The sequence below is a fragment of the Brassica oleracea genome, chromosome C7 (assembly GCF_000695525.1).
Source record: "Brassica oleracea var. oleracea cultivar TO1000 chromosome C7, BOL, whole genome shotgun sequence".
In the NCBI taxonomy this organism is placed as follows: Eukaryota; Viridiplantae; Streptophyta; class Magnoliopsida; order Brassicales; family Brassicaceae; genus Brassica; species Brassica oleracea.
This window is the reverse complement of record NC_027754.1, coordinates 48108849-48117901: the sequence shown is the minus strand read 5'-3', so window position 1 is coordinate 48117901 and position 9053 is coordinate 48108849. Positions and strand designations below refer to the sequence as shown.

General features: G+C 38.4%; 2 protein-coding genes across 2 annotated transcripts; both read right to left on the bottom strand.

The window, feature by feature from the left end:
- Positions 1 to 1522: 1522 nt before the first annotated feature.
- LOC106305254 lies at positions 1523 to 2451 on the bottom strand. Its single transcript, XM_013741630.1, has 2 exons — positions 2060 to 2451; positions 1523 to 1970 (listed from the first exon to the last, which is right to left on the bottom strand). Exons 1-2 carry the CDS (start codon positions 2428 to 2430, stop codon positions 1682 to 1684), a joined length of 660 nt encoding a protein of 219 aa, XP_013597084.1. The 5' UTR covers positions 2431 to 2451; the 3' UTR covers positions 1523 to 1681.
- A 4606-nt stretch (positions 2452 to 7057) lies between these two features.
- LOC106301787 lies at positions 7058 to 8356 on the bottom strand. Its single transcript, XM_013738261.1, has 3 exons — positions 7774 to 8356; positions 7428 to 7649; positions 7058 to 7329 (listed from the first exon to the last, which is right to left on the bottom strand). Exons 1-3 carry the CDS (start codon positions 8314 to 8316, stop codon positions 7261 to 7263), a joined length of 834 nt encoding a protein of 277 aa, XP_013593715.1. The 5' UTR covers positions 8317 to 8356; the 3' UTR covers positions 7058 to 7260.
- Between the last annotated feature and the right edge of the window lie 697 nt (positions 8357 to 9053).

The following is a 9053-nucleotide window of genomic DNA, read 5'->3' as shown; positions in this document are numbered from 1 at the left end:
TACTACGAGGTTCAGAAACTTGTTGCAGGTCTTCAACTACCGTATGAAGTGATAGATGTATGTATTGACAACTGCATGATCTACTGGAGAGCGGATGAGACACGTAACGTATGCAAATTTTGTGGGAAACCTCGTTATCAGGAGACGAGGGGAAGAGTTCCGTTCGAGGAATCCACTACGTCGGAATTGTCCGAGGAACGTTCTCCGTCGGTACATAGTTTTTCCGATGAACTCTGGTCTCGTGTGTCCGCATCGTAATATCGTCGGAAGTTCGTCAGAATGACGTTTCTCGGTATTCGTCAGAAAGTCGTCGGAAGTTCTGACGAAATTCCGACGAATTTTTTTTTTCCGACAAAACGATACCGACGGACAGGTTCGTCGGAAATTCGTCGGAATCGGTCTATTCCGACGAATTTCCGACGATTTCGGCCATCAGAATCCCCATGTTTTCTTGTAGTGTGCTTTCTCTTCATCTGGTGTATCATTGGAACCAAAGGATTTTTGCTCATCTTCGAATATTTTGGAATATTGTGATTTCATTGTTTTTGATTTTTATTGATCAAATATAAAACAGGAGGGATATTTTAACTATAGGAAGTCCTAGAATTGATATAAGGAATAAGAATCCTTTCTACATGTATATATAATAGTATAGATCTACATATCCATAATTGAGCATCTCGTGGTTAACTTAGTATCTATATATCCATTTAATCCATACTAGGATTCTGCCATTGATTTTCAATTTATTTACAATGGTAAGTCATTGCATTTAATTCTAATATAAATATTATTTATTTAAAATAGACAACTGAATATTTCTTATATTTATTAATCTTTCCATATTTTTGTAAATGGTAATATTTCTAATTTTTATGCAATCTATATTTTATTTAATTTAAACATTTAATACTCTAACCGTTGGTAGTTATACTAGAATAAGTTTTATCTGATATATTTTAAAATTAAATGTAAATTTTTTCTAAATTGATGTTACATGAATTTCCTAAATATACGCACTTACAAAACTAGCATTTCACATAAATCTTAATTAAAAATTTCTAATTATCTTTAAATTAATATTTAATAACTTAAAATAAAATTGATTTTTCTAAACAAACCTATGATTAATAATTAGACATTCTTACAATTTCTGGTTTCGGTTTATTCCATACAAAATATTTATCAAGTAGAAACGGATTGAACAAATAATTTTTTTTCTATTATGAACTAACAAACATGTTAATAATTTTATTGACAAAATCTAGTACTCAATTAAAATAGATTTGTTTTTTTGCACAAGAAAAATATACTCAATTAACCACGAGTTTTATTGATACACCCCATTACACAAAGATAAAAGATTCAAATCTTACAGTAAATACTATTTAGATATTTTATTAATTTGTGTATATCTTCTCGTAGAGACAAGTCAAAAAATTTAAAGAGTGTTTAATTTTAGAAGATGTAATGGGAAAAGTTAGATTTATAATAATGAATCAACTATGATGTGTATAATGTATTAAACAAAAGAATAAAACTTATGATTTTATTAAATGATTTTTTTGCCAGCAAACTTTTCTAGTAACTAAAACCCAACACCGATAACACATAATTAAAGATAAAGGACTAACAAAGTACGGTGGTCCCCAGACGCAATCGGGTGCTTGATACAAACTTCTTATTCTTTAATGATGCAGGTAGGGTGGTCTCCATACGCAGTGGCCCTAATCTGATCAGAGCCTAGATGATCAAACCGCAACTTAGCTTCATCGCATTCATAGCTCACCGTTCCTTTCTTTGTCTCCTCTCTACAATCTGTTAGAGACAACTGCGATCCAAACTGCACTTCATTCCTCTCTTTGATAGCCTCCATAATCTCTTTCCCAATCGCGCCGCTCAAATCTTCTCCAGTAGCAACCGCAGAAACGGTAAGAAGCTGAGGCGCTCCTAGCTCGAGTTCGTTGTAACTACCAACCCATACATAAGATACGAAAATCAGTAAGAGATAATAATATTAAACACGGTTTCAAACAACAAGAAAATCATTATTAGTAACCTGTGGAGAGAGGAAGTAACAAGAGTGACATTCTTGTAAAGGAAAGAAGCTTGGAGGTTTCCTTGAAGACATATATCATTACCAACAAGTTCTCCCGGGACTCTTATCAATAAATCCCATCTAGCACTAACTAGAGGAAAATAATGACTTTGTTGTGTGCTATTCTTGTTATTATTATTAGGCTCGGCCGTGAAATCCATAGAAACTATTTTGATCTCGAGAAGGTTATGGTTGGGTGTTGATGCAGATGAAACGAAAGAGTATAATATGAGGAAACATACGACAACAAGAAGGAAGCCGATGCATCCTTCCACGTTCTTTTTCTGTTGTGCTATCTCTTCTGGTGTCATATTGGGATGCATTAATTTCATCCTCTCTTCGAATGTTTCTGAGCTCATTGTTTTAAGCTTTTACTTTTCCAGAGAACAACAGAGGAGAAGAAAAAAAAAATGATTAGAGAGAGGGTTTTGATTTAATCCATCGTATAGGAAAATATATCACGAGTATTTATATCTATAGTGTATACCCACCACGAGATTTGTTTGAATCGGATCTAGAAAATATCTAAACAGTGTCGAAAATCTTGGGTAAATATTTTCTGAGTTTACAATATTTTTTATGATTATAGTAAAATAACAGAATTATAATTTTTTTTTTTTTGATAAATCCTATCGGCTGAACCGGTCGGCCCCGAGAAGAACGCACTTAGTGCTACGTAGTAGACTAGTCCGGAATATCTACACGTCAGAATTATAATATTTTGCAGAATTTTCTTTCTTTTTTTTTTAAGGGAAAACAACACGTACGTATAGTATGGAAGGTGTTGTCATTTGGTGTTGAAAGTACTAAAGGTGTGACTGGTGACCAAGGGACTGAGGAGGAACACTATGTTCCTTAATATTCCTTAAACTTTTTACCATTCATGAGAAATATGTTTTCCTTTTCATTCCTCTTCATTCCTTTATTTGTAGAGAATTATAGAACAAATCAATTCCTCATTAATTTTGATAAGGAACCATCATTCCTCATCATTCCTAAAATTTTATTCCTATTCGTTCCTTTCCTATCCGTTCCTATTGTTTCCATGATGGTTATCAGTCACACCCTAATATCTTCTGGATACAAATATAATATGTTTGATGTATTTCACACGTATTAACACCATAAATATTTGCTATTAATTTTTTCACTACAATTGAATTTTAATGCATGTAACCTAAGAAAAATAAATGAACTATTAAAGATAACTTGCATGTAACCGACAAGATAATTATTTACGAACAAGATCTGTATGTTTACTCAGATTTTTTTTCTTTTTTTCTTTTTGTGATCCAATAGTAATTAATACTTCATAGGTTTCGTATAAAGTGTCATTTTAACATTTTTTCTTTATTACACAAAAAATGTCACTATACAATATCAATGCAATTTATACTTACTTTCGGCTCAAAATTAAATACAAAGTGCATTGACATTGGAGAGAGTATTATGCAAGGCTTGGTGAATTGTGCAATATTTGGTGTTGATCTAATGTGTAATATTTGGTGTTGCTCCATGCGCAAGGAATGACATTGGAACATAAAGCATACATAATCGTCATCCCGCGACCTGCTTAACCGCTTCAATTAGCGGGGCGGGCTTGGTCATAGCTACAGGGGATCGCGTCCACGATGGTACGGCCCGCCGGCAGTGCGGGACAAATAGGCGCAAGATAACCCAATTGTCATCTCTATACGTGAGCAGTCTTTTTCACATGTTGAATATTGTAAGTGAGATTGTTTCTCTTGAATATTTACTTTGCATATACGTCAAGTTATATAGTACATGAGGTTACTACAAAATAGGGATCTCCCTCAATACTCTAAACTATAGTAACAAACAAGAGAATATACTGAAGATATTCTTTATTATCTTTCACCCTCCTGCAGTTGGAGCGTCCGGTGTCGTGACGCCTAAACTGGAGCGAAAGTTCAGGAAGAGTGAAGAGGGAAGACCTTTTGTGAAAATGTCCGCATATTGTAGAGATGAGGGAACATGCAGGACACGAGCTAAGCCCATCTGTACTTTCTCTATGACAAAGTGAATGTCTATCTCAATGTGTTTTGTTCTCTGATGTTGCACTGGGTTGGAGGAGAGATAGACAGCACTGACATTGTCGCAATACACGATGGAAGCCTTTGGAAGTGGACAACCCATCTCGAGTAGAAGGTTACGTATGCCACAAGTTTCAGCAACTGCATTCGCAACTCCTTTATATGCGGCCTCTGCACTAGACCGTGATACCGTTTGTTGTCGTTTAGCCGACCACGAGATCAAGTTGTCCCCTAAGTAAACACAATAACCCGAAGTGGAGCGTCTTGTGGAAGGACACCCAGCCCAGTCAGCATCCGAGTAGGCAATGAGAGATGTTTTCTGGTGTTTGAGGAGCTGCAGGCCATGAGTTAGTGTTCCTTGGAGGTATCTGAGTATGCGGCGTAAGGCTTGAAAGTGAGGCTCCCGAGGTGAATGCATGAACAAGCATATTTGTTGGACTGCGTATTGTATATCTGGCCTAGTGAAGGTGAGATATTGCAATGCGCCTGCGAGACTTCGGTACTCTGTTGGGTTTGTCACTAGTGCTCCTTCATCATCTCCTAGCTTGGATTTCATGTCGACAGGGGTTGAGCAAGGTTTGCATTCTGACATGCCAGCTCGGGCAATGATCTCTGTAGCGTATTGAGTTTGATTTAGGAAGAGACCTTTGTCGTTGAACACCGCTGATACGCCTAGGAAGGAGTTGATTTGTCCAGCATCCGTCATTGGGAATTCGCTTTTGAGGTCTGCAATGATCTTGTCTCTTAAGTTGTCAGTTGACGCCGTGACTATGATGTCGTCAACGTAAAGGAGCAGGTAATCCCTATCTCCGTTTTTCCTGTAAACAAAGAGACTTGTATCGCTTTTAGATTGAGTAAAGCCGTGGTTAGTGATAAAAGAGACAAAGCGTGCGTTCCAAGCTCGCGGTGCCTGTTTTAATCCGTAGATAGATCTTTTCAGCTTGCAGACATGTTTAGGTTTTGCTGGATCAACGAAGCCTGGTGGTTGGAACATGTATACTGTTTCGTCGAGCCAACCGTGGAGGAATGCATTTTGAACATCCAGCTGATTGATTGGCCATGAGTGAGATAGCGCAACATGAAGAACAATGCGTATCGTAGCCGGTTTTACTACGGGGCTGAATGTCTCAGAGAAGTCAATGCCTTCTTCTTGAGACTTGCCGTTGGCCACAAGGCGAGATTTTGGCTTTTGGAACGTTCCATCTGCATTATATTTATTCTTGTAGAGCCACATCGACCGAATAATATTAGCATTTTTCGGTCTTGGAACAAGATCAAAAGTTTCACTCTTGATAATAGCATCGTACTCAACTCCCATTGAAGCATTCCAGTAAGGATCTTTTAAGGCTTCAACATGATTTTTTGGAACAGGAGAAGGTGTTTGAGCTAAAAGAGACAGGGGTTGCCTCACCTTGTGGATTCCATGCTTGGAACGAGTTATCATGGAATGCCTTGGTACCTCTACTGTCTCTGGGACAGTTTGAGTTGGCTCTGTTGGAACTGCAACAGCCGCAGGATGAGTAGGAACATTTGAGCCCTGTAAAATCTCACGAAATAGAGGTGAAGGTTCATCAGTAATATCAAGAAAGTCATACGAAGGAGAAGAAGATTTCACTGATGTAGCGTAAGGAAACTTTTCTTCATCGAAATTGACATGTCTCGAGATAATGATCTTTCTTGTGTTGAGATCAAGACATCGGTATCCTCGATGATTGGTAGGATAACCAAGAAAGATGCAAGCTGAGGATCTTGGAGACAGCTTTGCGAGATGAGAATGATTTTGGTTTGGATAACAAAGACAACCAAATACTTTAAGATCAGATCAGCAATTGATTTAAGCTCCTGTGAGTAATCATCGACCGTTTTGTCGCTCCTTGGTGCGTAGCTGGTTGTCAAGTTGAATGGCTCGGGCCTCCTTGTTGTTACGGAAGAAGTTTTCAATGCGGAGCCATACGTCGCGGGATGTGCCTCCAGCTCTGAAAGTACTCTTAAAGAGATTCTTCGACAAGGTACCGTAAAGCCACAGCTTGACGAGTCCGTCTTTTTTCGTCCACGCTGCATCGTTGGCATCAGCAGGTTCCAGCGTTCCATCTAGATGGCCTGCAACATCCAAACTCTGGCAGTGGAGGAGAAAGAGCTCTCTCCATGCATCGTAGTTATGAACATCGGTATCGAGAATGACGGGTATATGCTGTTTGATGTTTGTGACGCCAAATGCGCGATCAATGGGAGCAGGGACAGCAGCCATTGATAACAGAAGAGAAGAGATAAAAGAGGCGGAAGAGTTTAGGTTAGAGGAATCGATAACCCTCTGATACCATGTAAGTGAGATTGTTTCCCTTGAATATTTACTTTGCATATACGTCAAGTTATATAGTACATGAGGTTAGTACAAAATAGGGATCTCCCTCAATACTCTAAACTATAGTAACAAACAAGAGAATATACTGAAGATATTCTTTATTATCTTTCAAATATATATAGAATGAGTGAAAAAAAATATGTAAATATAAGTGGCAGAAAAAGAGTTAACAGGCTTCCAGTGACATCGATGTGCTTGGAGTGTCTAAAAGGGAATCATTGTGCCTCCAAACTGGTGAAACTATGATGGCAAAAAATTGAGCAACTCTCTAGTCACAAACGTGCTGTGCTTGGTCCTGAGTGACTGGAGATATAGTGTGCGAGGATCTCTTTTGGTGCAAAATTGAGTAGTACTACTATGCTATCATGACTATAAAGGTTTGTAAACTCTAAACCTTGTTAGGCCATTGACATCATCCGATCCTGCTGGAGTAACTTGACTCAAAATCAAACTTATTGGCCACGTCAAAAACAGAAACCGATCAACCAACATCGAAAGGGTAACTTTTTTCCTTTGGAGAAATCCAAGTCTCGAGGATTCAGCTTCATCATAACATTTCTTTAAACTCTTACCCTCATTTCATGTTCATAAACGGTTACAGCATCTCAGCAATTTGGCTTACAGTTACAGATCAATGAGACCGTGTTTGTGATTGTAGTTTTGAAGAAAATTTGAAAAATGCATACAAAAGCTAAGAACCAGTCTTCTTAGGTGATAACAAAACAAACCGAGCTAATAATAATGGTTCAAGCCGTTGCAACTCTACTTCCTCCTCTGCGTCCACGTCCATCAGGTCTCTCTGAATACTCTCTTCTCTGTTTATAACCCCCCAAAAAAAAAAAAAAAATTGAATGATACTTAAGAAATTAAAAACCAGATATAGAGACAGCCATTTCACACAGGGTTAACTTACGAAAGGTCTAGTGTTTGGTCTAGAGTTAGAGAACTTGTGTCTTCTTCTAATAGACAATCTCTCAACTTCCTTCTTCTTCTCCTCTGCCTTCATTTTGGTGGGACTAGGCCTATACAGTATCACCGTCCTCCCAATTTGCCCTACAGCTACAGAACCAGTGGCTTCCTCCAAATGCATAACCGCGTCCTCCATCTCCTGTGGAGATGTCTTGCGTATCTTCACCTGTTCCAATTAAAGGATTAAGCTAAGAGGCTCACATCGAGTTTCCATCTCAACCAAACAACAACATTCCTCTAACAAAAGCATACTGAGAGATAGAGGGAGTAGGTTTATAAAAAGGTGAAACCTTTAAGAGCTCGTTCTTCTCAAGAGTCTCCAGGAACGAGAAAACCACTGAATCAGTAACTCCAGATTTTCCGACAAGTTGACATTTCAATTTGTCACCCAGACTATGCGCGTAAGAAGCCAGTTCCTTCTTCTCCTTTATCGTCAACTTCAAAGCCGAGCCCCGAGCCTTCTTCTTCATCTTCTCTATCTTCTCCTCCTTACCTTCCTCAGAGTCCTCGCTTCCTCTCAGGGATACCATTCCACTGTCCACCTCATCTTCTTCTTCTTCAACTTCCTCGCTCTCTTCGTCTTCTCCGAGATCTGGCTCATCGATGGCAGAGAAGGATTTCGCTACGAGTGAAGAAGTGGAGTGAAAAGGAAGCAGCTTTGAAGAGATTGATTGAAAGCGAGGCTTGTTACGGCGGCTTGATTGACAGGTTAACGCGGAGAAGCAAAAGGGTCTGGGGAAGAGACAGAAGGAAGACGGTGGTTCGGGAAGTCGGAGAAGGTTGTGGATAAGATGTGTCGATGAAGAAGACGGTGGTACTGTTACGCTCGCCATTTGCACTTGACTCTCTCTCTCTGATTAGTTTATGTCAAGACGCCCCTGTATTTAAGGATTTCTCATTAAACTCCTCTATAATGTGATTATTTCACAATTAAGCCCCCTAACTGTTATTATTTTACAGTAGTTAGTAATATAAGTCTTTGGCACATCTAGGCCAGGGCATTTCGGGTATCGGTTCGGGTATTTCGGGTTTTGGGTAATTCGGATAGGGGCTAAAGGATCCATTTAGTACTTGACCTATTTTCGGTTTGGTTCGGTTCGGATAGTTTCGGGTTCGGTTCTGTTCGGATAGTAAATGTAGGAACCGGAAAATATCCGGAAAAAGTTCGGTTCTCATTTGGATCCGGTTCGGGTAGTTCGGATAATTTGGATAAAATATCGGTTATTTAGGGTAAAATATCAAATAATTAGGATGATTTAGATAAAAAATTTGGATATTTCGGATTATTTTGGATATTTCGGATAAAACTATCTGGATAGTTTCAGATACTTTCGGGTAGTTTGGATAGTTTATAATAATTTAGTTATCCTCAACTATTTTCAGATACTTTTAATAGAATTTTAAATTAAAAATATATATTTAGTGATGTTATATGTATATATAATTAATATTTTTATATATTTGGGTACCCGTTCGGTGCTCGGTTCGGTTCCGGTTCGGTTCGGTTATTTCGGATATAAAAATATAGGAACCGTTCGGGTATTTGAGGGTATTAGTCCGGTTCCGGTTT

Bases quoted from the DNA above. Each gene is read 5' to 3' on its own strand.
- LOC106305254 (XM_013741630.1), bottom strand. From the start codon at position 2,430: ATGAAATTAATGCATCCCAATATGACACCAGAAGAGATAGCACAACAG. The intron at 1,971-2,059 runs GTTACTAATAAT...ATGGGTTGGTAG, and splicing joins GTTACTTCCTCTCTCCACAG to TTACAACGAACTCGAGCTAG.
- LOC106301787 (XM_013738261.1), bottom strand. From the start codon at position 8,316: ATGGCGAGCGTAACAGTACCACCGTCTTCTTCATCGACACATCTTATC. The intron at 7,650-7,773 runs GTTTCACCTTTT...TAATTGGAACAG, and splicing joins AGAAGAACGAGCTCTTAAAG to GTGAAGATACGCAAGACATC. The intron at 7,330-7,427 runs GTAAGTTAACCC...GGTTATAAACAG, and splicing joins GACCAAACACTAGACCTTTC to AGAAGAGAGTATTCAGAGAG.